Source organism: Ictalurus furcatus, chromosome 5 (genome assembly GCF_023375685.1).
Source record: "Ictalurus furcatus strain D&B chromosome 5, Billie_1.0, whole genome shotgun sequence".
In the NCBI taxonomy this organism is placed as follows: Eukaryota; Metazoa; Chordata; class Actinopteri; order Siluriformes; family Ictaluridae; genus Ictalurus; species Ictalurus furcatus.
The window spans coordinates 20,612,521-20,640,501 of NC_071259.1; the positions used below are offsets into that span (position 1 = coordinate 20,612,521).

The 27,981-nt window shown below is 39.3% G+C and overlaps 2 protein-coding genes across 3 annotated transcripts; one reads left to right on the plus strand and one right to left on the minus strand.

The window, feature by feature from the left end:
- srpk1a (SRSF protein kinase 1a) lies at nucleotides 1-23,577 on the plus strand. 2 transcript variants are annotated; one of them, XR_008385977.1, is made up of 17 exons: nucleotides 1-204; nucleotides 1,014-1,068; nucleotides 4,124-4,257; nucleotides 4,432-4,540; nucleotides 4,718-4,805; nucleotides 4,896-4,983; nucleotides 5,346-5,452; nucleotides 5,701-5,866; nucleotides 6,922-6,947; nucleotides 7,190-7,406; nucleotides 8,237-8,560; nucleotides 8,719-8,819; nucleotides 13,336-13,443; nucleotides 13,753-13,822; nucleotides 17,419-17,511; nucleotides 20,220-21,047; nucleotides 21,840-23,577. XR_008385977.1 is itself a non-coding variant. In XM_053625132.1 (16 exons), exons 1-16 carry the CDS (start codon nucleotides 192-194, stop codon nucleotides 20,402-20,404), a joined length of 1,884 nt encoding a protein of 627 aa, XP_053481107.1. In that variant the 5' UTR covers nucleotides 1-191; the 3' UTR covers nucleotides 20,405-21,406. The 2 variants fall into 2 exon arrangements, 1 of the variants encoding a protein (XP_053481107.1); XM_053625132.1 differs by lacking the exon at nucleotides 21,840-23,577 and having other exon boundaries at nucleotides 20,220-21,406.
- On the minus strand, nucleotides 21,385-27,981 carry LOC128607888 (LHFPL tetraspan subfamily member 5 protein-like). The gene is made up of 3 exons (XM_053625134.1): nucleotides 27,435-27,981; nucleotides 21,827-22,063; nucleotides 21,385-21,532 (listed from the first exon to the last, which is right to left on the minus strand). Exons 1-3 carry the CDS (start codon nucleotides 27,844-27,846, stop codon nucleotides 21,522-21,524), a joined length of 660 nt encoding a protein of 219 aa, XP_053481109.1. The 5' UTR covers nucleotides 27,847-27,981; the 3' UTR covers nucleotides 21,385-21,521.

The window sequence follows — 27,981 nt, forward strand, 5'->3', positions numbered from 1 at the left end:
AACCCACACAAGCGTGCTTAGTAGCACGTAAGAATAGGACGCTCACACCATTTGAATACTGTTTCTCCATACTTTTAGTACGGGTAGTATGCGCTTTCGGATCCAGGCTCGCGCATAAGCACACAGCTGCGTGCGTGCACGAGGAGCTGCGCAGGCGCGTGGAGCTTCGAGCCACCAGCTACCGGGCCAACATGGAGAGAAAAGGTAATCTCTATTAACATTACCTACTCATGTTTTGAACTTTTCGGCTTGATATCACTATTGGCGTTAGTATACTAAACGACGTGAGGTCGAATTTTAGCATGCTATTTTGATATTTAAGTAGAAATATCTCGTTTCGTTCACGGACACGTCGATATGTGCGACAGGACGCTAATGTCACACAGCGGTTAGCTTTAGCTTTAGCCAGGCACCTAACGATAACGTAGGGAGCCGATGCACCAGGCAGGCGCTTGGCTAGGCGCTTTTCATCACAGCTCTCTCGTTAATCGCATTTGTAGTCGTGTTTGCCATGTGGTAAATATGTGACGGTAGTTTAGAGGCACAGTGTTTGTACAGTGTAGCAGAGGAATCTTTGTGTAAGGATAAATGACCCCATACAGTCTTGTCCGTGATGGAAACTTCAGGAATCTTCTCGTTTAGCTCCTGGCCTTCTACCAGAGCCACATCCGCATGAGTTATTCTGCATCCCTGTTCATTTGTGTAAAATGGATATTTCTAGAAGCTAGTGCATTTTCGGGAAGGTTTTCTCACTACAGCTTGCTAACTGGCTAATAACAATGCCTGATAAAACAGTTTTACGTTTTCAGCTAGTTATCCATTTTCTAAAATGAAACGCCAGTTCATCATTCAGTCGCAGAATATTAACCCAGTGTAAATAATCCTTGTCTGATGCGTACTGTGGTTTTCCAGTGGCAGTCCTTCGTTTACAGAAGTGTTACTGGTGGGTGTGTTTGAGTTAACTATAGCTGTTGTGTTCTAAATTGGGGTTTCCCCTTTTATCTCCCTAACAGTTCTCGCCCTCCAGGCCAGGAAGAAAAGGGGCAAAGCCAAGAAGGCAACCAAAAAGTAAGTTTGCTTCTTATTTACATGTTTCTGCTCAGTCTGTAGCGCAACGGGAAAATACTGGTTTGTTTTGGTTTGGGTACGTCATGCATACAAACATGGCAGCATGATGTCTACAATGCTGATTATTTCACTTGTAGTACATTGTGCTGCTTTAGGGTTAAGTCTCATTTATTTGTCGAAACTCTGAAGTGGTTTGTGTCTGGACACTAAAAATGGAGGGCTCTTTATGGCCCTTACTGGCAAATGCATTCCATGCAGGTCCTCTTCACTGCCATAAATACACATGCAAATCTATGGATAACTTTGTGGTCCACTAGCGTGCCATGTGCGCTTTGCAAAGCAGATTCCTGCAAAGGGACAAATAAAGTGTACCTTGCCTTGTCGTGGATCTAAACTGTTTTGATTTAACAAGATGTTTTATTCTAGAAATTCTATAGCCAGAAATGTTATGATCAGTGATGGGATTTAGCTAGTATGTCAGTGCTATACTGTGTTATTGAAGCCAGCAAAGTACCTGTAGATAAACAGGGTTCCCACGGGTCATGGATTTTCTGGAATGTCATGGAAATTTAATAAAGTCTATTCCAGTCATGGAAAGTCAGGGAATTTGATCGTTTTAGGGTTGAAGTCAGGGAATATCAGGGAATTTTGTTTGTAAATTTTTCAAATGTATTAGCTAAAATGTGAGAGAGAGAGATGGAGAGAGAGAGAGGTATGTGTGTGTATATATGTATGTGTATATATACAGTGGCAAGAAAAAGTATGTGAACCTTTTGGAATTTCATTGTTTTCTGAATAAATTTGTCATAAAATGTGATCTGATCTTCATCTAAGTCAAGGGTATTGACAAATATAATGTGTCTAAAATAATAACACAAAAAAATTCTGATCTTTCATGTCTTTATTGAGAACAACCAAAAAAACCCTCAGTTCTTGTGGAAAAAGTATGTGAACCCTTGAGTTAATGACCTCAAAAAAGCTAGTTGGAGTCAGGTTTTAGCACACCTGGAGTCTTGTTAAGAAAACGAGTTTGGAGGTGTGGACTACAACTACTGACTGATAAAAAACCCCTCAAACTTTTGGAGTTTGCGCTTCACAAGAAGCACATGCTTATGTGAGCCATGCCTCACCAAAAAGAGCTTTCAGAGGATCTACGATCAAGAATTGTTGATTTACATAAAACTGGCTAGGGTTACAAAGTGATTTTAAAGACTTTAAAAATTCACCAGTCTACAGTTAGGCAAACATTGTACAAATGGGGACACTTTGGTACTGTTGCTACTCTACCAAGAAGTGGGCGCCCAGTCAAAATGACACCAAGAGCACAACGAAGACTCATCATTGAGGTAAAGAAACAACATCGAATGACAGCCAAAGATTTGAAGGCATCATTGGAACTGGCTAACATCTCTGTTCATGAGTCTACAATATGTAAACCATTGAACAAGCAGGGTATCTATGGCAGGACACCACGAAGGAAGCCACTGCTTACTAAAAAGAACATTGCTGCATGCCTGAAGTTTGCAAAAGAGCACAATGACACTCCACAGCGGTATTGGCAAAATGTTTTGTGGACTGATGAAACTAAGATTGAACTATTTGGAAAAACCACACAGCACTACATCTGGCGTAGAAAGGGCACGGCATATCATCATGAAAACATCCCAACCGTACAGTATGGTGGAGGAAACATCATGATTTGGGTCTGCTTTGTTGAATCAGGGCCTGGCCAGCTTGCAATCATTGAGGGGAAGATGAATTCCCAAGTATATCAGACAATTCTTCAGGATAATGTAAGAATGTCTGTATGTCAGCTGAACCTGTGTAGAAGTTGGGTGATGCAACAGGACAAGGACCCAAAACACTGGAGCAAATCCACAACAGAATGGCTTCAGGAAAACAAAATTCGCCTTTTGGAGGGGCCAAGTCAGAGCCCAGACCTCATCCCACTAGAGATGCTATGGAATGACTTGAAGAGAACCATACACATGAGACGTCCAAAGAATATGACAGAGCTAAAGCAGTTCTGCCAGGAAGAATGGGCTAAAATTGCTCCTGAATGATGTGCAGGTCTGATCCACAGATACTGGAAGCACCTGGTTGAGGTTATTGCTGCCAAGGGGGGTCAACCAGTTATTAATTCTAAGGGCTCACTTACTTTTTCCACTGCCATTTTGAATGTTGAAGGAGTGTGTTCAATAAAGACCTGAGGGATCAGAATTTATTTTGTGTTATTATTTTAGACACATTATATTTGTCAATGCCCTTGACTTGGATGAAGATCAGATCACATTTTATGACACATTTATTCAGAAAACCATGAAATTCCAAAAGGTTCACATACTTTTTCTTGCATATATATATATATATATATATATATATATATATATATATATATATATATATATATATATATATATATATAATGATTTTATCGTTCTACCACCAGGAAATATAATACTCCATGGTGACATTGGCTACACTATTAAATTGTACATGCAGAAGTTCATTTATTTAAAAAAACGTACGTGAAGGAGATTTACCTTTAAGTTTGAACGTGAGGTTTTTTTTTTTTTGGGACTGTCGCATGTAAAGCACAGGCTCATGAAGTTCCTTACACATTTCCCCCAGCCCTTTAATAACAGCCTCTATGTTCTACTTTTTTGACTTAATTGCACTGCTTGCCTAAACGTTAAAGAGAGGAGTAGTGTTAGCCTTTCTTAGATGATTTCCATGAAAAGACAGGGTGTCTTTTAGATTGTCAGATGCTTAAGTGAGATTTGTTGAGTGTATATACTGGGAAATACCCCAGGGATGGATGAAATGATCTTGAGGCTGAACTCTGGCTGTATTCACCATAACTAGGTCATTGGATACAATAAAAAGTAGACTTTAGTGCTTTGTGCTTATCTTGCAAAACACAGTGCAGTTATCTGTATCGTATAAAATAATGCCTTAATAAGTATCCTAATGTGGGGTGTTTTTTGGCTATGATATTACCATCAGTCCTGGGGCATTGTACTAACATTATTCTAAATTGATTGTGTTCTTCCAGGCCAGTTCATCAACCGAGAGGAGTGTCGCAGCAGCAGCAGCTCCTCCCTGCAGAACCTCAGCAGCAGGAGCCTGATGAGGAGATTCTGGGATCCGATGATGAGGAGCAGGAAGATCCTAACGACTACTGCAAAGGTAACCTGCTTGATATTGTATGTTTATAATGTGTGTTGTGCTCCTTTAAACACAACATCTCCTGTTCTCTGTCTGATGTTGCCACTTCCTTATAAGAGGGTAGTAATTCTTGCATCAGTGAGTGAAAACAAGGAAGAAAATGAGTTTGTTTATCTGGTGCTTCTGTTTGTCTAGGTGGCTACCACCATGTGAAAATAGGTGACCTGTACAATGGGAAGTACCATGTGATTCGTAAGCTGGGCTGGGGCCATTTTTCCACTGTGTGGCTTGCCTGGGACATTCAGTAAGTTCTGTTTTCATTACACAGGAATAATCAGAAGCTACATAAACGCATGTACACACACCTACACATACACACCCTTTCCTTGTTGTTTTCTTTGTTCCCTGTCTTATTTATTTTTATAATTCAATGATATCTTCTCTCTGTTCCCTTGTTTGCACATTGTTTCTGTCTATTCAGAGGGAAGCGATTTGTGGCAATGAAAGTGGTGAAGAGTGCAGAGCACTATACAGAGACAGCCCTGGATGAGATAAAGCTGCTGAGATCTGTGAGTACTGTCTCTGTGACATGCACTTGAATTTTACACCAGGTCTGTGTACAGTGCACTAAGTCTTTGCTGTTTCTGTTTTGTGTTCAGGTAAGGAACACTGACCCTGATGATCCAAACCGAGAGATGGTGGTTCAGCTGTTGGATGACTTCAAAATCTCTGGGGTCAATGGAACTCGTATCCTTCCCATAAAGGACCCTATGTATGTGTGCATCCTGGTGTGTCTGTGTGTTGTTTAAAATGCGTTCAAGAATGCTGATGCCTAATACTGGTGCTACAGACCGGACTGAGATCAGCATTTTTGTTGATCGTCACTTCATGACTGGAGCAACCACACAGTCTTAAGAGCTCAAGAAATGTATTTTTTTGGATAATCTGTTCCGGTAGCACTTGAAGCAAAATTGATTGCGTGTTCACAGGCGAGTTATTGGCACTGTATTACTGAAGAGTTTTAATTTGATTGTATTGACAGTAATATTTTTTTCATGTGAAGGTATCCTCATTAGTTTGAATAGTTACTTCTTAACTTCGTGTCTTAGATGTGTGCATGGTATTTGAAGTGTTGGGACACCATTTACTCAAGTGGATTATCAAGTCTAACTATCAAGGTTTACCCCTCCCTTGTGTCAAAAGCATCATTCAACAGGTAACCCCACCCATACGTTTGAAGTACACGTGGTAAATAATGGACAGTAAAATGTCAACACTGCAATAGCAGGCAAACCTTTTATTTACTGCACATTCTCAGCACTTTGTTTTTTGTAAAATGAAATAAGACTATAAGAACTAGGGTGTGTGGCTCTTGTCCAAGTAAGTGTACTGATTCATTTACTGTGAAATGCCATAATAGTGACTAATGCTGTTTAGTAGGAATAAATTGTAATTTTGTTGTAGGTTTTGCAGGGCCTTGACTACTTACACACAAAGTGTAAGATTATCCACACAGATATAAAGCCAGAGAACATTCTGATGAGTGTGGATGAGTCATATGTGAGAAGACTGGCAGCTGAAGCCACAGAGTGGCAGAGAGCTGGCGCCCCCCCTCCCTCTGGATCAGCAGGTCTCTAGCTGACTTTCACTCTTTCCGTCTTTTTTTTTTCTGCTGATCACTTACTTACTTTCACATGCACACACAGCTAGGCTTATGCTCAGTGTGTTCATTTATTTCCACGGTGTATCAATCTGACTTTGAGCTGTTTTCATGATGCGTTTTAGACATGAATGGACTTGCCTGTGAACTCTGTTTATTCTTATTTTCAGTATACACGTTGATGTTGACATGGGGCCTGTACCATGAAGGTAGTTGAACAAACTTAGGGTTATGTGATTAGTTTCGAGTTGACAAAACCAAACCAATCCAATCAGGATCTTTTGGTACCATGACGCCGGTTATCAACATACTGTGAACTCGGGCTTTGATCCTTAAGCTACGATTAGTCATAAACGTGTGACGCCGGCACCGAACTGCCAATAGCATTTAGCATGGGGAAAAAAGCAGGTGTGTATACTTCCGGTTGAAAAGCAAGAAATTATTTTGTGGAAATATGAGGAATTTAAACCTACACTAACCACAAAAAGCAGCACCGTTGCGGCTGCCAAAGCTCGGCAACATTGCTGATTGTGTAAATGCATGTTTACTTTTATAGGCTCACAATGAGAATAAACGAATTGAAAACTTATAACCCCAACGTATTTCATGTAATTTCATTTAATATAAATTGTAAAGTGATTTAATTAAATGTTTCTCTGCAAAGTGCTGCCTTACAGTTTGCACTGGGGAGTTGAATTAGTTGAATTCTCTTACCCAGAACATAACCTGCCCCGGAGCAGGTTAGCCATGGAGCGTAAGTTACTATGGCGATGAACACCAGTAAAAGCCGAGCCGCTTTCATGGTACGTAAAACCCAGGGTTGGCACAAACTAAACTGAATCTTGGGTGGCTAGCCACCTAAACCAGCTTCATGGTACAGACCCCTGGTCCCCTGAGCTCTCTAACACGGTCAGTCTGATCACTTTCTTTAGTCCTGCAGCATTGCTGCTGAGTAACTGTGAAATTTGTGATGATTAACAATCACAGCTGTTTGTTGTGCTGAATATTATCCATTTCTGTTTCAGTGAGTACAGCACCAGTACCTAAACAAGTAAGCATGCCTTTGGTTTCATAAATGGTTATAAACTGCCACAAACATGGCTTGTTCTAGCATTTGTTTCTTAACTATAAAGAATCTGAGTATAAACATGAGTAAAATCCCTTGACGAGTTTTGTTCTTTTCCTCATTTGTACAGTTGCATTGTGCCACCCTAGTTCTCCTTCTGTTACTTATTTTAGCCTACTGAGCATTAGTGAAGTTTGTCTGTATCACTTTTTTTTTCTTCTCCCCAGGCATCCAAAATGTCGAAGAACAAAAAGAAGAAGCTGAAGAAGAAGCAGAAGCGACAGGCAGAGCTGCTGGAGAAATGCATTCAGGACCTGGAAGAAATGGAGAATGGGCTTGAGGGTGCAGAAGAGGAGGAGGATGACCCACAATCTCCTAAGTCACCTATTTGTGCACCTCTTAGACATGCCTCTATGCAGGACATTGGTGAAGAGGAAGTAATAGGTCAGTTTTTAAAAAAAAGATTTATTTATTTATTTTTAGGTAAAGCTGGTTTTATACTGTTTTTAGTATGTTTTGTCACTTGTCACTTAGATGGACACAATTTTGTAGAAATGAACGATGCAGTTTAGGTGCACAAGTGGCCAGGGAGCTACTTAGTTCAAGCTATCAGACAAACATGCCTCCTGCTCTGCTCCTGGCTGCATAGAAATGTGCTTGCAGATTGTCTTGAAACATTTACAATTTACATTTATTCATTTAGCAGATGCTTTTATCAAAAGTGACTTACTCTCCCTGGTACTTGATGTAGCTTCAATCTAATGGTAGTGGCCTAGACTGCCAGATATAACTAACTAGCTAAAATACAGTTGAATTAACAAAATGATCACATCACGTTCATGATTTCTTCTGTTGTGTTTTTATTATGTATTTTGGTTCTCACTTATCAGATGTGTAATTTGTGCTCCACATTGATTGAATTCTTTTGTACTGCCTGTCAAAAACCTTTCACCTTTCAACTGTTGGCATACTAACAAGCTTAGAAAAAAAATCGGAGACCAAAAACACACAGTTTCCTGTAACATTTTTAATAATTCGACTTTTTCAAAATTAATGCTTGGATGAAAATTAATACTTTTTGTGCTTGGTTTTACATTTCACAATTTATCATTTGGTTGAAATAATAATAATAATAATGATGATGATGATAATAACAAAAAAGATCTCTGATCATTGTTCAGAATAAATATTTTGGATTAGAATGTGCTCAGCATGGGATGGGCTTTTTATACTTCTCCATTTGGACTGGATTTTTGTTCCTCTCTCTCCTCTAGACCCAGGTAACCCGAGAGAGCGTCTGACCTCGGTTGCCTCAGATGAGCTCAACTGTAATGGCTTCCTGCCTGGCAGCAAAGCACCACCTGACGAAGAAGTAGATCAAGTCAAGGAACTGCAGCTGAAGCAGGAGGACCAGCACAATGCTAATGCAGGACCTTCAAGGGACCTGTCCCAGAGCCCTTATGAGTACTGTAACGGGCTGTACTCTGATGAACCTGGTCAGAGCCATAGTAATGGAGACGTGAGGGAGGAGGGAGAAGACGACAAACTTCAAGAAAGGCCAGTGCCTGCCAGAGACAAGCAGTCCTCACCACAGAATGGTCAGCCAGCTGCACACTTAATAAATGCTTCTTCTTAGTCTTGTTTTAATCTAATCACAAACTTGTGAATACATGTTTGTTTATATCCCTTCTTCCTGCTTGCATTGGGTAATTCTTTTCCTCTCATCATTTTCTTTTTCTTTTTTATCCTCTCTCAGCCAAGCAGGCAGCAGGGAACCTTCTAGTCAATCCCTTGGAACCGCTAAATTCAGACAAGATCAAGGTCAAGATTGCTGACTTGGGCAATGCATGCTGGGTGGTAAGAGGTCTCATCTTTCCGTTGACCTTTTATGGATTGTCAGCATATCTGATATCCAGTTGAAGATGTTTTTATGCTTGTGGAATTATGATTTTAACCAGCAGATAAACTAAATAGATTTTGGAATTGATCCAAATAGGTTAAATACCTGGAAGAAACATACCTGAACAAAGTTCCTTCCTGTTTGTCATGCGAAGATGTTACTTACATGTTCAAGTTCAGGAACTCCGTGCCCCTTTTTCATTTAATTTTGGGCATAATTCTTGGGCTTTGCAGGGCAATGTTTTGTTCTTTAGCCGCTTTCAGGTGAAAATGGCTCCTGATAAATGCACTCATTGCATGCACCATCTCGCTCAAAACTTGCCAATCATCGCTTGTTTGCTCTGTTCACCCTTTTAAACAAATGAGGCATCGTTTAAGGAATTGGAACAAATTTTTTGCTTATTCAGTGCATAATATTTGTTTGACAAATTTGTTCCTTCTTTGTTTCAAGTGGGTCTTTGGGTCTTTTTAAAATTCGCAGTGTCATTTTCCAATGTTGTTTCTTTTGTTTTTTCTTCAATAGCCTGTACTTCTCAAACCTTAGGTGCATGTGTGAGGTCATGTGGTACAACATTTATAGTTAAAAGTCTCAGTGAATAAGGAGCAATAGTGGCACTTTTTTTTTTATGGCTGCATGAGTGCAAATGGTGTAGAAAAGATATGCAATGTGGTTAATAGACTGAACATTCCAGTGTGTCCAGGGACTGACAGTTAGCTAGCAGACTTGTAAGACATGTTTGCATGGTTGAACAGATATAGTATCTCACAAAAGTGAGTACACCCCTCACAGTTTTGTAAATATTTCCATCCATCCATCTTCTATACCACTTATCCTTTCTTCAGGGTCACGGGGAAACCTGGAGCCTATCCCCGGAAGCAACGGGCACAAGGTGGGGTACACCCTGGACAGGGTGCCAATCCATCGCAGGGCACACTCACATATACACTCACACACCCATTCATACACTACGGACACTTTGGACATGCCAATCAGCCTACCATGCATGGTTTTTGGAGTGTGGGAGGAAACCGGAGTACCCGGAGGAAACCCCCGCAGCACGGGGAGAACATGCAAACACAGGGCCACAGTGGGCCCCACACACAGGCCGCACACACAGGGCTCACACACAGGGATCGAACCCCCGACCCTGGAGGTGAGGCGAACGTGCTAACCACTAAGCCACGTGCGCCCCTTTTGTAAATATTTTATTCTACCTTTTCATGTGACAACACTGAAGACACTTTGCTACAATGTAAAGTAGTGAGTGTACAGCTTGTGTAACAGTGTAAATTTGCTGTCCCCTCAAAATAACTCGACACACAGCCATTAATGTCTAAACTGCTGGCAAAAAAAGTGAGTACACTCCTAAGTGAAAATGTCCAAATTGGGCCCAATTAGCCATTTTCCTCCCCGGTGTCATGTGACTTGTTAGTGTTACAAGGTCTCAGGTGTGAATGGGGAGCAGGTGTGTTAAATTTGGTGTCATCGCTCTCACACTCCCTCATACTGGTCACTGGAAGTTCAACATGGCACCTCATGGCAAAGAACTCTCTGAGGATCTGGAAAAAAAGAATTGTTGCTCTACATAAAGATGGCCTTGGCTAAAAGAAGATTGCCAAGACCCTGACACTGAGCTGTAGCACGGTGGCCAAGACTATACAGCGGTTTAACAGGACAGGTTCCACTCAGATCAGGCCTCGCCATGGTCGACCAAAGAAGTTGAGTGCACATGCTCAGCGTCATATCCAGAGGTTGTCTTTGGGAAATAGATGTATGAGTGCTGCCAGCATTGCTGCAGAGATCAAAGGGTGGGGGGTCCGCCTGTCAGTGCTCAGACCATACGCCGCACACTGCATCAAATCGGTCTGCATGGCTGTCGTCCCAGAAGGAAGCCCCTTCTAAAGATGATGCACAAGAAAGCCTGCAAACAGTTTGCTGAAGACAAGCACACTAAGGACATGGAGTACTGGAACCATGTCCTGTGGTCTGATGAGACCAAGATAAACTTATTTGGTTCAGATGGTGTTAAGCGTGTGTGGCAGCAACCAGGTGAGGAGTACAAAGACAAATGTGTCTTGCCTACAGTCAAGCATGGTGGTGGGAGTTTTATGGTCTGGGGCTGCATGAGTGCTGCCGGCACTGGGGAGCTACTGTTCATTGAGGGAACCATGAATGCCAACATGCACTGTGACATACTGAAGCAGAGCATGATCCCCTCCATTCAGAGACTGGGCCACAGGGCAGTATTCCAACATGATAACGACCACTGCCTTGCTAAAGAAGCTGAGGGTGAAGGTGATGGACTGGCCAAGCATGTCTCCAGACCTAAACCCTATTGAGCATCTGTGGGGCATCCTCAAACGGAAGGTGGTGGAGCACAAGGTCTCTAACATCCACCAGCTCCGTGATGTCGTCATGGAGGACTGGAAGAGGACTCCAGTGGCAACCTGTGAAGCTCTGGTGAGCTCCATGCCCAAGAGGGTTAAGGCAGTGCTGGAAAATAATGGTGGCCACACAAAATATTGACACTTTGGGCCCAATTTGGACATTTTCACTTAGGGGTGTACTCACTTTTGTTGCCAGCGGTTTAGACATTAATGGCTGTGTGTTCAGTTATTTTGAGGGGACAGCAAATTTACACTGTTATACAAGCTGTACACTCACTACTTTACATTGTAGCAAAGTGTCATTTCTTCAGTGTTGTCACATGAAAAGATATAATCAAATATTTACAAAAATGTGAGGGGTGAACTCACTTCTGTGAGATACTGTATATTAATTGGATGTTCCAATGCATTTTAATATTGTTCAATATTTTCCAATTGATTTTGAAGGTAAACATGTTTAGGAAACCTTAAACTGAAGAAAATATTGCTGCAGTGTAGTCGTGTGAAACTTTTTCGAGCAGCAAAATATTGGTAATTTGAGTTAACATGTGACAGTATTAGATCACTTTCAGCTGCCTCACACCACTTATAACAACTGCCTTCTATTGAAGAACCACATGCAATTTGCTGTCCTCTGTATTAGAGCTGAAAACATAGATACAAAATGGCAAAACATCACTACCTTTATTTATTACACAAATATATTTTTTAAAGGTCTATCAGCAAATTTTACTCTTACACATTTGTGGTTAGCACACTAAATAAAGTGGTGCAGGAATGAGCCCTAAAACCTGGTAATGGGTTACTGTTTTAACACTTCCGGTTCCATCGTCCCAAATTCAGTGGGGTTTTTGAATGGGTTTTTGTTTAAATGCCTGAAAATAAGGTCTGCAGTTAACACAAGCTCAAGATATTTGCACGGTTTATTCCACTACATAAAATACATCAGTAATACCCCACTCATGATTTAAAAAAAAAAAAAAAAAGCCTTTACATGTCTTGAATAAGGCGGTTGCTAATAAGTGGACAATGGGACTACAGAGGTTGTCTGGGACATTAAACACCATCACGCTGAACAGGAAAACTCCTCCACTACAGCCTCGTTGTTTTTATACTCGCGCTCTTTCCAACTATTCCAACTCAAATTTTCCAATTTGTAGATTTATCAATTTATAGTATTTTCCAAATGTAGTGGTTTAATAAAAAAAATAAAAAAATAAAAAAAAGATTGAAAGAGTTGTCAGAAGTTTAGTGGTGGTAACTCTGAACTCATGCGACCGTGGTGTAGTTTGTTTAAAGCCTAACTTTAGCTTTTTACTTCTCGTGATTGTATTTAGGCTTCAAAATTCATAATAGTTATTCGTTTGTGAAGATCATCTTGATAAAAGTGTAAATCATAAACTTTTGTTGGTCACAGAGCTTATTTTATGCTGTAATCCCAAAGCCAGTGGAAAAATCCTATTAGATTTTTGTCGAGAGAACCAGGGTGATGCTAACTTCTGGCCTGGCCAACAAAAATGTCATCCCTGCAGCATGCTATTAAACTTTTCTTTAAAAAAAATATATATATATTATTAGAGGAAGTACTTCTTTATTGAGAGAGATCTTTGATTACATTAGTCTGGATCAGTCTTGTGTCCAGGAATTGTATAGAGTGTCTGAAGTTTAATGAATATCATTGACCATGATTTAAACACAGAAATTAATCACAAAAAGCTACACACATGTTTTGATCAGGATGCAAGTGTAGAAGTAGTAAGTCCAATAATTTTAACATCAAGATTAATTTTATGTTAAATTGCAATTGGAAGCAACAATGCAAATAAAAGGAAAACATTTTAAGTAGTATTGGCAGATGTAGGGTTTTGACAGGTGAGTTAGAAAGAATTGAGAGGTTTGGGTTACAGGGAGAGAGTAACCTAGTATATTTTAACATAAAGGGACACCCAGGTATATTTCAAACCTGTAGGTAACACTGCTAGTTATTGGATTATTTATCAGCTTTTTCCCCTGGTGCATGATATTAAGTGCACACTTACCATATGGTTAGGCTGAACCCATGAATGAAAATGTTGTTTTCCTGTAGCACAAACACTTCACTGAGGACATACAGACGAGGCAGTATCGCTCCCTGGAGGTGCTGATTGGTGCAGGTTACAGTACACCAGCTGATATATGGAGCACAGCTTGTATGGTGAGAGATGTACAATACAGTACTCATATCAACACTGAGCAAGTGTGTACTTTTAACAGTGCCGATAACTACAAATAACTTATTCGCATTTACTTAACGTTTCTGTCCAGTGCCATTATTTCACAATAGACATTAGTTGGTTTGTAAAAAATTTGAGCTATCCACTACTTAACCTAGATATATTTTTAATGAGTACTTCACTATCCTTAAACATTGAAGTAAAGTTGCAGCAGTTTTGTGATTCTTTCCTGAGATTTCTTTGTCAAAATAGAATCTCTCTTCCTATATGTCTCCTTCCTCTCATTGCAGGCATTTGAACTGGCCACTGGGGACTACTTGTTTGAACCCCACTCTGGTGAAGATTACTCCAGAGATGAAGGTAAAGCAGATTCTTCTTGTCTCTAATTTGTTTGCTTTTGACTTACTTTTCCAAGCAAACCATGATGCTTAGTCCTGTGTGCTGATGCTAGACATTTTTAGCCATTGACGTGCAAAGAAGTGCAGATATACTGACGTAGAGAGCTGTCCTATGGTTGGCTAGTTTAAGGCTAAGCAAAATCTCTTTAAATTTCCACTGCATATATAGATGCATCTCAAAAAATTAGAACATCATGAAAAAGTTCATTTTCCCTGTAATTTAATTCAAAAAGTGGAACTTTTCATATATTCTAGATTCATTACACAAAGTGAAATGTCAAGCCTTTTTTGTTTTAATCTTGATTATGGCTTACAGCTCATGGAAATCAAAAATTCTGTATCTCAAAATATAAGAATAAAGAATTTATAATACAGAAATGTTGACCTTCTGAAAAGTCTGTTAATTTATGCACTCGGTACTTGGTCGGGTCTCCTTTTTCATGAATTACTGCATCAGTGGGGTGTGGCATGGAGGCAGTCAGCCTGTGGCACTGCTGAGGTGTTATGGAAGCCCAGGTTGCTTTGATATCAGTCTTCAGCTCGTCTGTAGTGTTGGGTCTGGTGTCTCCCATAGATTCTCTATGGGGTTCAGGTCAGGCGAGTTGGCTGAACAATCAAGCTCAGTAATACCATGGTCAACAAGCCAGTTACTAGTAGTTTTGGCACTGTGGACAGGTGCCAAGTCCTGCTGGAAAAGGAAATCAGCATCTCCATAAAGCTTGTCAACAGATTGAAGCATTAAGTTCTCTAAAATCTCCTGGTAGACGCTGCATTGACTCTCGACTTGAGAAAACGCAGTAGACCAACACCAGCAGATGACACAGCACCCCAAATCATCACTGACTGTGGAAACTTCACATTGGACTTCAAGCAAATTGGATTTTGTGCCTGTCCACTCTTCCTCCAGACTCTGAGACCTTGATTTCCAAATGAAATGCAAAATTTACTTTCATCTTCCCCACGAGTGTGGTTGTTTACTGAACCAGACTGAGAGATTAAAAGCTCAGGAAACCTTTGCAGGTGTTTTGAGTTAATTATCTGATTAGAGCTTTTCTCAGGTCAACATTTCTGTCTTGTAACCAATATTTTGAGATACTGTATTTTTGATTTCCATGAGATGTAGGCTGTAATCATCAAGATTAAAACAAGAAAAGTCTTGAAATATTTCACTTTATGTTTAATGATTATATTTTATATGAAAGTTCCACTTTTTGAATTAAATTACAGAAAAAATGAATTTTTACTTTTTTTTTTTTAGATGCACCTGTATGCCTACTGTAAGTTCTTCAATTCAGCAGTACCCCTCCTGATATGACTAATCAGTGAAGATTAGGAATAATTAATAACTTGCTTAATAATATCTTGCAATAGGCAGTATACTAATGAATTGTGATCACATCACATACTCTGTATTTGTGATCCAAGCTACATATATTGAGTATTTGGCTCTGTTTTTTTTGGTTCCAGCACAACACTGAGACTTATCATTACAAAATATAATGCAGCTGCCTGTATTCCTGTGTCTCTTTCCCTTCTAACAGAGCTACAATAAAATCTGAACGAATGTCTTCACTTTCTCTACTTGTGTTTCCCTTCTCACTCAATTTTCTCCTCCTTTTGTCATCCCCTACATTTTGGTTGGACTAATACCTGCTGCCTTTTTAAATTACATGCTATAATAGCATGCAGAAGATGTTCTAATTCGAGCCTTATTTCCAGAGATGTTTTAAAAATGCTCCAAATTTATGGGTCCTCCCCATGCTTTTGTGATGCTTATAACATTCCACATCATGCTGTTTCTGCATGCGTCCAGGGAGATCAAAAGTACAAAAGATGCTTTTGTTCCTTCACAAATGCTACTGCAGTTTTATTGCCATGTCAGTAGTAAAAGCACCTGTCCTTTTTGTTTTTACCCACAAATAGTGAATCCATGATTGTGGAATATAAATATCATCTGTTTAAACGTACTTGGGAATAAATTTCTAGAAGACAGGAAATTCTATTGGAAATTGCCTGGATGTTTTGTGTATGTGCTAAATGTTAGAGTGCAGACGTTTTATTTGTCACAGTAATAATAGTCTTCCTAAACATTTGTCTCTCATCTGTCTGCTTGATATTTTACAGCATTTATACTAGAAGAATGCCGGTTTCGTCTGCTGTACGAGTGCTTATGATTTTTTTTTTTTTTTTTTTTTTTTTTTTCTTCAGTATAAAAAGTATAAACTTCCTCTGCCCCATGAATTGAAGTTATTCTGTAATAAGTCATTTGCTTGTTGTTAATGAACTTTTATAGTTCATATATGATGACTATTGGCACAGCACATTCTTAATACCCAACAAAGTGACCATGCTCCCAACCCCCAAAAACACGCTTTGATATGTTGTGATGGATGGAGAAAGCGTGCAGTTATCAAGGCCCAGATCACTGCATAGTGCAGTTTTTACCCTGCTGTCTGATTGGAACCAGATTCAGTGCTTTGACTTGTGTTCTGGTATCCCTGATCTAGACTCAGTGTTCTGCATACATTCTTGCTTAATCCTTACTAATCCTAGACAGCATTTACTTTCCATCTACAGTAACATTTGTCTTGATATGCACATAACATACTTTTTGTCAGCCATCATCAATATGTGATTGGCTTGTAACCTTTATAGGTCATGCCTATTACCGTTCATCTTGCTTTTGTCCTTGCTACTGTCATTCTCTCTCTCTCTCGCTCTCTCTCCCTCTCTCTCTCTTTCTTTCCCTACTCTTGACTTTCCTCCAGACCACCTTGCTCTGATCATTGAACTGTTGGGTAGAATTCCCAGACACTATGCTCTGTGTGGGAAAGTCTCACAGGAATACTTCAGCCGGAGAGGTACGCGTGAAGAATTCCACTCTGGGCCTCGAGGCCAAGCGTGAGGGTGTTTTTTTTTTTTTTTTTTTTTTTTTTTTTTTGCAGCTTCTTTTGATGGTGCATTTTACAATTTAATTTCAGCTAGCATTTCTCAGACATCACAGTTAAAGGCATGAAGTGTCAGTGGATTCCTAAATTCTTCAGCTACAAGTTCCTTTTTTTAGTTGATGAACTAAAAGTATTCTGAGTGATGCTTCCAGGAAAAAAAAAAAAAAAAACACCAGTAGTTAATTTATATAACTCATTATGGCATTAATGTAGCTAATATAATCATATAGCTCACCGGCATTAATGGCCAGTGAATGCTTTCTAAATGAATGTGGACATTCAGGGCTCTTATTAACAGCTATCACAGAAACTGTACTTAAATTATCTTTCTGGCTGATCTTGAGCTTCAGAGCTAGATAGAAAATGGAATAATGCAACCAGTCAGACTGCTGACTTTTATCTCTGTGCTGTCAGATTTGAGCTGTATGCTTCCTCTCTGCACCACCCTACTCCCAGAGTGGATAAATGACAATTAACCATGTTTGATCAATATGTGGTTTGTTTTGTCTCCTCCAACCCCTGCACCCCTACCCCACCCCCAACCATCACAACAACCCTCTTTTTTTTTTTTTTTTTTTTTTTTTTTTTTTGTTGCCATGCAAAATGGCAGACCACATTGCTTTGATCATTGAGCTGCTGGGGATGGTCCCACGCAAACTCATAATTGCGGGAAAGTACTCCAAGGACTTTTTCACCAAGAAAGGTAATACTGTTTTGTGAATTATTTTATATGACCTATTTCAAGTAGAAAGAAAGCTTGAAAAATCCTAATGATTTCACATACAGACTGTATACTATATGGATGGTGGTGATAAGTTCTGTGAATATTTCTGTGAATAGCACTTAAATGTCTGTAAGGATTAGCTTGTCTTTGTACAGTAAGTGGTTGTAGTTCTTTTGAGCTCCATAGCGTGATGACTGAACATTATATAAAGTGGAATATGAAATGGGTGAAGAGGGGGAGGAGGATAAAAGCATTACACTGAATAATGGCTGCTCATTAAGGCTGATTTTATACTGGAAGCATGGTGTTGTATACAATGATTTGTACATGCGTTCACATGGCTTCAAAACATCCCTGGTTGTTTTGTATTGACTTGTAAATAATGATTTTACAGCAGCTGTTCTATAACGTATGTTACCGGTGTGGAGACGTACAAATACCAGCACTATTAGGGGCTGTTTACATGACAACATTCTCAACTAAAAATGGAAAGCTTTTTATGTGTTTTGGCTGTTCGTTTACATGACAATGGCATTTTGGGGCATGAAAACGCAAAATTTCTGAAAACGGGTTTCAAAGTGCAAGTTTATGAAAATGATGCCATTATCATCTACGTGTAAACGTACAAAAGCGATTATCTGTGAAAATGATGACGTCGTGTGCACGCGTATTACGTGTTCAGTCTATAGGCCTGCGAGCGAGATGTTCAAAACTACAGATTTTGAGTTTGACGCTTCTCCAGCAAAGTGTAGGTTTACTGCATCATTACTACGACCAGTGGAGACGCATTTGTTTCATATGCCAAATTATTAACCAACATGTACGCAGACGAAGGGAATTTAAAATCTTATAATTCTTTGTAATTGTCTGTTTAGGAGATATCAGTATCCTTTTATTGTAAGAAATATTAGAAAGCAGACTGAGTGCCAGTGTCTCCATTTCTATTTTTTGTTTTTTTGTTAATGAGCTTTAACAATTCTGACCTGAAGCAGATGGGGTCGAAGACAGAAAAATCCATTTCCACCATGAAAAAACCTTTTATGCACATTTCATGTACATTATATTACATTAGGGACCTCTCAGCATTTATTAACCAAAAAAATAAGGCAAATCTATGCTTGGCCAGTGGGAGTTTTCACAATTCCTTATGACATAATTTTCCAAGTCTAACTATCGAGATTCTAAGTAACTGGGGAGGGGGACAGAACTTTTTTTGTACTCCACATAGATCATGAACCATTGAAGTCATCTGAGAAATGTAAACGTTATTGTGCTTTTTATCCAGAAAAAACACAGCTCCCTTGTTTACATGTATTTATTTATTGGGCAGTCTTGCCTGGATCAACATAGCGGACCCGTTAACGTGAGTGCTTATGTGCGCATATGCGTAGTGTTTCTTTACAAAGTGACATCACCAACTACTGGCCTCGCATGCATAATACAGCGTTTTTAGTTAATTTTGCGAATCCGTGTGAACGGGGATCGTTTTGACAACGTTGTCCTCTGTATGTGAATCTTTTCTGTCTTTAGTACATCGTTGTCATGTAAATGTACCTGTAGTTTCCCTCAATTGGCTGTCATACAAAGGCATATTTAAATATATTTAGTGTGTACCGATCTAGCAGAGTAATACATAGACCTACTTTTAGGTTTGGTCAATTCAAACACTAATCATTTTGTAAGAAAATCACGTTAAAATCCATGTGATGTAAAGACTTTTCCAAATAGTCTAGATAGTACATGTGTATGTGATTGGAGACACACCTACAGTTACCAGTTTGCTGCTACTGCTGTCACGTCACCTTGTGTTTGCATTGATATTACGTCTTGCGAAGGGTTAGTTTGAATTGTGCGCGCACACACACACGACCAATGTGTGGAACAACCACAGGATACATGGAGAGCCATATAACAGATGCATTCATTTAGTTCAAATGAAGGAAATTACGGCCTAACAGCTTAGAACAAGTGGTTCTTGTTGCTATTGCTATGATTATTTAATTTGAATGATCGATTTAATAAAAGAAAACCAGCAGCGGAATACAAATCATATTAAGACACTCTTGTGGGGCATCACCCCATTACATCTAAGTAAAGAACTTAAAATGTTTACATGTGCAAACAATGAACTTGTTTACAGCATAAAACAGAATAAATTACCTTCGGCAAACGTGAAATGAGGCAGACAAAAATGCTTGAGATGAGATAGCAAAAATGTCATAGATGCTTATCAAATGATGAATGTTTTTCACTGCCTTATCAAAGAATATTTCTAACTTGCACCCTTTTGTTGTGACAACCTTGCATGTAAATGATCGAATGATAAATGGTTAAAAAATAGTTCAATCAGTTGGGTAAATTTGTGGAAGTTAAAGGCTTAGTTGGAAAAGTGTAGATAATCTGAATCATTTCATAAATTCATTAACAAATTTGTTGAGTTCATCAAATATTTGTTGTAGCGCTAAGCATGTTTCATGCAGCTTAACAATTATAGCAAATTTGTATTTGGTATTTAGTAAAAATATTAGCCAATGATTTTTTATTTATTTTAAATAATCATTTATCATTTTTGTCGAAACCGTAGAGCCCCTTATCATGTATGCATGCTTTACCGGTTAACCCATATTGTGTGCTGGTGAGTGTGTAGAGAGGGTATTATGTAGGTTCTAAATATGTGCCCTGTGCAGGTGATCTGAAGCACATCACAAAGTTGAAGCCGTGGGGTCTGTTGGAGGTGCTGTTGGATAAGTATGAGTGGTCCCGTGAGGATGCCGAGACCTTTGCAGACTTCCTGCTCCCCATGCTTGAACTCATCCCCGAGAAACGAGCCACGGCGGCTGAATGCCTGCGCCACCCCTGGCTCGCCCTCTAGTGGCTCTCATAAACCACTGCAGCCCTGTTTTCCTCCACTTCCACCCAAGAGACTGCAACATATCACGTTCCAGTTTGAGTGCTTACCTGAATAGTACTTGTACTTATTTGTTTGTGTGTGGTTTTTTTTTTTTTGTATGTTTCACCTGAGAAATGCTGTGTTTTCCTGGTGGTTTTATGTCTTGAGACTTATTTCCTGAGGTGGCGTTTGTCCTCAAACTCTACTTTTCCCTCTAAATTTGCACAACAGTTTTAGGGAACAGTTCTTGTATTATTCAAGCTGTGCGTTACATGCTAAAAGGTCAGATTTCTGTATTTTGCTAGGATTTAACTGAACATGGGGTTGATGTAAGGGCACATATTGTGGGTCACTTTGTTACATGTTTACTAGTTTAGGGAGTACGCTCACCAGAGAGAGAAAATTAACCATTAGGTTTGTCATGACTGTAGAAAATGCATTTAAGTGATTTGTAGTTTATTTTAGCAAATGCCATACCACTGTAATTTTGTCTCAAAAAGTGTCAGTTACATTTTTTGTACGCATCATTTTTTTTTATCAAATCTGAGTACACTTGGAGGGTTGCTTTCTCTGCTTCCAGAAAATGAGTAGCTGTTAAACACCACCCAGATGATTGTTGTGAAAAGTAAGTGTGTGTGTGTGTGTGTGTGTGTGTGTGTGTGTGTGTGTGTGTGTGTGTGCGCGCGTGCGCGTCTTGTCAGTGTATATATGTGTACCAAAGAGTTTGCCTTGATCTGTATATTACAGCCATGTACAGTTTTTAAAGAAATCGTACTATTGACAACTAAGGTTATTTAGCTGGACAGTAATGTTTTAATAAAATATTTGGAAGATGGGTGAAATTTGATTTGTTTATTTGTAAGTAGGTTCAGTTTTGTGTAGTCTACAGTGTTTGTCCTAATGGCAAAATGATTTAAAATTGGTGAAACCCACATATACTACAAAGTGTCTCAAAGACTGAATAAAATTAAAGCTTGTAATGTCTTTATTTGGATTTTTACCAGTTTTAGTATTCACCGGTCTGCCTCAGTGGTTATATACTCGGTGGCTTTAGGATGCCTATTGTGATTCTTTGCAGTTGTCAGAACAGCTTCTGAATTCAGCTTTTTCCTGTAGTGACAAAGCATTATGTTGTCATTATTTATTTGAAGCCAAAACTATAAAACTAAACCTATAGGTTTTATATATTTTGTGACATTTCTTTGAACTATTATACCTAGCTTCATCAAAATATTGCATTTAAATACTGAATTTAAGCAGTGCTTATTATATAATCCAAACACTTAAACTGGAAACCTCTAGCTTTATGAATTTTATAGTCTAGGCTGAATTTAGCAGCGAGACACACTTTAAATCAAGTGTCCAAGCTCACCAGTAGTTTTTCGAAATAATTGTTGTTCTTACCTCCTGTCTCCAGTTCAAATTCATCAGGCAGCAGTTTGTCCTGTCGGTTTCCCAGTGTGAAGGCCACAAGTGCAAGCATGAGTGCATCCAGGATGCAGATGAGGGCCAAAATGTAGGCCCAGCGCACTGTGCAGTTCCCCAGTGTGTACTTGCTCGTCCGCTCACCGCACATCCGCTTTACTTCAGGAGAGTCCCATCCATCAGGGTAAATCATACAGCCCATCACCAACAGCACAGCTACAGGATGGAGAACACATTGAGCAGAACATGCATTCACCAAGTATGGCAACATTATTTTTTGTGAATTCCTTGGTTATTTTTAATGGTTTCTTGGCCAGTACACATCTTATCTGTTGGTAGGAATAGAACACTGAGCTTTTATTCACAGTGGATCCAGAACCCATCCTGGGAACACTGGGCATGAGGCAGTAACACCCTGGAATGGAACGCCAGTCCATTGCAGGGCACCATGCATGCATGCATTCACATCTAGGGGCAATTTATCTTAGCCAATCCACCTATTGGCATGTTTTTGGGGGGTGGGAGGAAACCAGAGAACCTGAAGGAAGCCCATGTGGACACTGGAGAGAACACGCGCACACATTCCACAACGATGGTCACCTGAGATTAACATTGAACCCGGGGCCCTGGAGTTTACTTAAAGGAATACTTAGTTGAGGATTATTCTGTTTTGGTAGGGTTGGAAATGAAGTTAGGAAGCAAACACAGCTATTGCTTGGGGCCCTAGGAATCTCAGGATCTCTGACGTAACTTATGCTATATTTTAGCCTATAGAGGAGGAGTTGTTGTTTATTTTTTTTTCTTTTTAGAGTAACCCTGTATTAGGCAGTTGAGTCAATAGCATGCAATCATTCAGCATCCATTTTAGCAGCTTATTATGAGTGGGTTTAGACTTGCCTCCAGCGGTGTTTGAACTAATATTATTAACCAGGTTTGACATGTTTCAGCAAAATTTCCAGCTCATCTACACCTCAAAAAACCACACAAAATACCTGAAACTAGCCCAAACATTTGGACCTTGGAAAATGGAGAATTTCTTCTTTTTCTCAGCCTTTGATTTACTCGTCGTTTGAGGTGCAGTGTGTTGTGTTGGAGTCGACCTCTTCCACGCTATTCTGTGCTTTGATCTATAGGCCACCTAACCCGGACAATGCCTTTTTAAGTGATTTTTGTGATTCTTTAACTTCTATTGTTCCGTTGTATGATCGTTTGTTATTATTGGGTGATTTTAATGTGCATGTCTGTTGCCCTGGTCGACCCTTGGTTACTGAATTTTGTAATATCTTGGATTCCTTTGGTTTTATTCAACACATAAATCAGGCAACTCATGTCCTTGGTCATACACTAGACCTTATATTGTCATATGGAACCGCTGTTGATAATGTTAATATTGAAGATGCTTCCTTCTCTGATCACAAGCCCATTGTTTTTAAGGTCCCTGCTGCCAACTCTGCCATTATGACTAGGCCTTCAGGATATTATTCTCGTTGTATTAATTCACTCACTGCCTCTCAGTTTAGTGAAAGTTTTCTAGCTAATGCTGTTGAAACATCTATCTTGAGTGCTGTAGAGTCTTGATGATTTGATTGCCTTATTATACTCATTTTGCTCCAATATTTTAGATTCCATTGCCCCTTTTAAACTGAAACAACCAAATCGTAAATCTTATTACTGGCTGGACGATAATACTCGTTCTCTCAGACAGACTTGTCGTAAAGCTGAGCGGAGATGGAAGCATGATCAGTTAACGGTGTCCTTCCAGATCTTTAAAGATTGTTTAAGTTTCAGAGTGCAGCAAAGTCAGCTAGGTCTAGGTATTTCTCTGACTTAATTGCTACACACTGTCATAGACCAAAGATCTTATTCACCACGATAAATTCAATTATTAATCCGAGTTGCCAATTCCATGGGGAACCTTCGGCTGAACTTTGTGAGAAGTTTTTAAAGTTTTTTGCTGATAAAGTAATTACCATTCGTTCTTCCTTCACTTTGCATTTATCAGACCTGTCCCTGAATTCACTGGCTTTACCGGTTTCATTTGATCAATTTGAACACCTTTCTCTAAAGGAACTTTGTGATCTGGTTAACCAGATGAAAATATCATCCACGCCACTTGATATTGTTCCCGCTGTGCTTATGAAAGCAACCTTTTCTGAAATTGGTCCCAGTATCCAAGTGTTGATAAATTCTTCTTTGGATGCAGGGGTGGTCCCAAATTGTTTTAAGCATGCTATTGTTCAACCTTTGCTTAAGAAACAGGGTTTGGATGAAGGTTACCTTAATAATTATCGGCCTGTCTCTAAGCTACCGTTTCTGTCAAAGCTGCTAGAGAAAGTGGTACAATCTCAATTGCTCCTGTTTTTAAACTCAGCTATGTTATTTGAACCTTTACAATCTGGTTTCACTGCTTTTCATAGCACGGAGTCTGCTTTGTTAAAAGTGTCCAATGACATTTTACTCACAGTGGATGCTGGAAAAAATACTGTGTTGATGCTATTAGATCTTACAGCTGCCTTTGATACTGTAGACCATAACATACTTCTCTGGCGCTTAGAGCATCTGTTTGGTATCAAGGGCACTGCCCTACAATGGCTCAGCTCATATCTTGAGGACAGGTCTTTCTCGGTAGCGTTGGGTAATTTCTGCTCTTCTTCTAGTCCTATTATTAGTGGTGTTCCTCAAGGCTCCATTCTGGGCCCACTTCTTTTTAATTTATATATGCGGCCGTTGGGGAATATTATTAGGGCTCACAACGTCTCTTTTCATTTATATGCTGATGATACCCAGTTGTACATTCCTTTGAAAGCTGGTGACTCCATTCAGCCATTGCTGGACTGTCTGGATGACATTAAAAAATGGTTGACAAATAATTTCCTCCGACTTAATGAAGACAAAACTGAAATAATTGTTTTTGGCCCCCTGAGATTGAGAGATGGTCTCATTAACGAGCTCCATAATAACTTTCCCTCAATTTCTTCCCAGGTTCTGAACCTTGGCTTCATTCTGGACTCAGAATTATGCTTAACCAAGCAGATAAATTCGGTTGTTAAGACTAGTTTTTATCAACTACGGATTATTTTGAAACTCAAAACGTTTTTGTCTTTCTAGGATTTGGAGAAGGTTATTCATGCTTTTATTACTTCTCGCTTAGATTACAGTAATTCATTATACTCGGGTCTTCCTCAGTCATCTCTGGCTCGTCTTCAGATGGTTCAGAATGCAGCTGCAAGGCTGTTGACCAGGGAAAAGAAGTTTGATCATGTCACCCCAATTTTATCATTGCTTCACTGGCTCCCAGTCCATTTTAGGATTCAGTTTAAGATTCTGAGGTTTGTTTTTAAAACTCTTAATAATCAAGCTCCTTCCTATCTCGAGGATCTTCTTAAACCACGTTCATCAAACAGATGTCTAAGATCTTCTGATGGGTTTCTTTTGCATGTCCCTCGTTCCCGGTTAAAAACAAAGGGGGATGGAGCTTTTGCTGTTGCTGCTCCCCGTCTATGGAATCAACTGCCACTGGACATCCGCCTTGCACCTTCTATTACCACTTTTCAAAATAGGCTTAAAACTTCTCTCTTCTGCCAGGCTTTTTGATCAAATTTTTAATTGTTTAAACAAATTTTTAATCAATTTTTTTCTATTGTCTGTTTTTATTTGGTCTAATTCTGTTTCTATGTTATTTTCCTTACTCTGTGCAGCACTTTGGTCAGCTTTGCTGTGTGAAATGTGTTATATAAATAAATTTTACTTTACTTACTTACTTTGAGTCCAAACAAGTATTTCACACATTTCTGAGATAATGACATTATTCCATAATCCCCCTTTCCCTCTCCCGGTATTTGTAATATGTCTGTACATCCTAGATGCACTGTCTGCACTTACACAACAAGATATTGGGGAATGCAGAGTATTTAATCCAATCTGGCAACCCTGTCACTAACCATGTCCTGTCCTCTTCCTCCACTGTAAATATTCACGGAGCATGGGAAGAAAAATAAATGGCTATATGGATGTCTATTAACGTTTGCTATTCCTAGAAATGTGATCAAATCAACAGAAAAACAGTTTATATCTCAAGTGACAAGCTGGAGACTTAAAACAGGTCATTAATAATTTAGTGGAATTTAAAATGTGTAGACTTTATGAGGACTAATACTGTTGAATGGCTGGTCTGACTTTATGCGGACTAACATTTGTTTAATGGCTGATCGAAATGGGGTTTTCCTACACCTGCTCCTATGGAAGAGCTGCCACAACGTTTCACCCTTACTGCTTGGCCCCCAATGAGAACATAAAAGATCAGAAAATAAAATACTTCTGAAGCTGTGTTTGTGTGTGTGAGTGAAAGAGATTCACATTCTTTCAAATGCAAACACTGACTCTCCACATGAAAAGATGATCAAAGGGGTTTTAAAAGCTGCTTGTGGAGGTAGTTTCTATCTACAGTAGGTTCTGTCTGTCCTCATACAGTGCTACATGTATGGAGTGGCATGAGCAAACATCAAATCATTTTTTTTTTCAACATCCACAAATGGCTTAGTTGCATACTGACCTTTGTATGCCGAAGGACAAAAAAAGTTACGTATGTTACAATTTGTATAGAGGCAAGGTGGCAATAAAGGGGTAAAATTATTTTAGGGTGAACTCTAATGATAGTGGACAACACAGGTGCTGCGTTTATACTCTTTTCAAACTACTATCTCTTTCTCTTACTTTGACAGTGGTTACAGTACCTGAAACCACCCTAGATAGCTAGTTTAACGTGTTTTTGAAAATAAAATGAAGTTCAACAACCTGTGATAACTTTTAAACATAAGAAGGATGACTATTATAGACAAAATATTGTAAAATAGGAATAAAACTGTGTAAGGATAGAGTGGTAAAGGAATAGTGATTTGCCAGTAGATGGAGAAGACGGTATGTAGAGGGTGTTTGGTGGGGGTCATAAAAGTTCATTTATTATTTTTTAAAATAAACACCACTGGATAGATTAACTAAGAAAATTACCTGTACTGCTGTTGATCACTCATACTATGCTAAGCCAACAAGGGCCCGTTTACACCGTGTCTTAATGTACATTCTGTATACATTCACTGTATGCATTGTGGTGAAATATTCCTCCATGTAGATTGTAGCAGCTCAACATGGCTATATGGCAGGATTAGAATAGCCAGATACTATTTCATACAACAGTGCGGTTGAATTCTTGAGTCTAATTGATATGTTTATATGCTGTCTTCTATAACAGCAAAACTGTTATGTTTTGCAAGGTTATTATGGATGCAAACACTGTACAGATTGGCTTATCACTTTTTGTTAAGTGCACTGGGCAGCATTTAATATTTACACTTTATGATCAATGCAGTTTGACAAAAACTGTCATTTTGACGTTAGTTATCTGGATGCAAAAATGTGACACTACTTTGAGAGAAATTCAACTATTTAGAACTGATTCCTTTAAGATTGTTCACAAACCAGGAAAAAAATAAAAATGAGTCTGCTTTATTGGAGAAATCACAAGTTACTGCATTTAACTTTCAAACAAGAGAACCAAACTTCAACTTTGAATCACACTATTAAGTTTTACCTGAAGAGATCTGCACCCATGCACAAATCTTGTACACACTCGCTGCACTGCAGAAGAAGAAAAGACCGAATGAGACCATGGTGGCCACATTAAGCAGCATTGAGGTTCCCACGAAGAACATGGCAGTCTTAAATGCCCCGGACGGAATGGAGTTAAAGTCGAGAACACTGCCCTTGCAGACAAGTTCTGAGGTGATGGGGTTGCCTATGCAGTAGTAGAAGAGCCCGAAGTAGCCAGACTGTGGGGTGTTGACACTGTCACCGATCCAGTAGGGCTGAATGAACACCACCACTGTGATGATGGCAAAGCAGATGGTGAAAATTGCCCACAAGACACCAATAGCTCTGGCATTTCTCACATAGTTTGTCTGGTAGATTTTGACCGCCTCTGTGGCAGGAAGCATTTTCTCCATGTTGATAATGATTTAGACTTGTCCAATAAAATGTGAACACCAGAACACCTGTAACTAGCTAACAAAACTTCAGCAAAACCCTTATCTTGCCAAAGCTACTCTTCAAAAACCCACTACCACAGATACCAGGTTGAT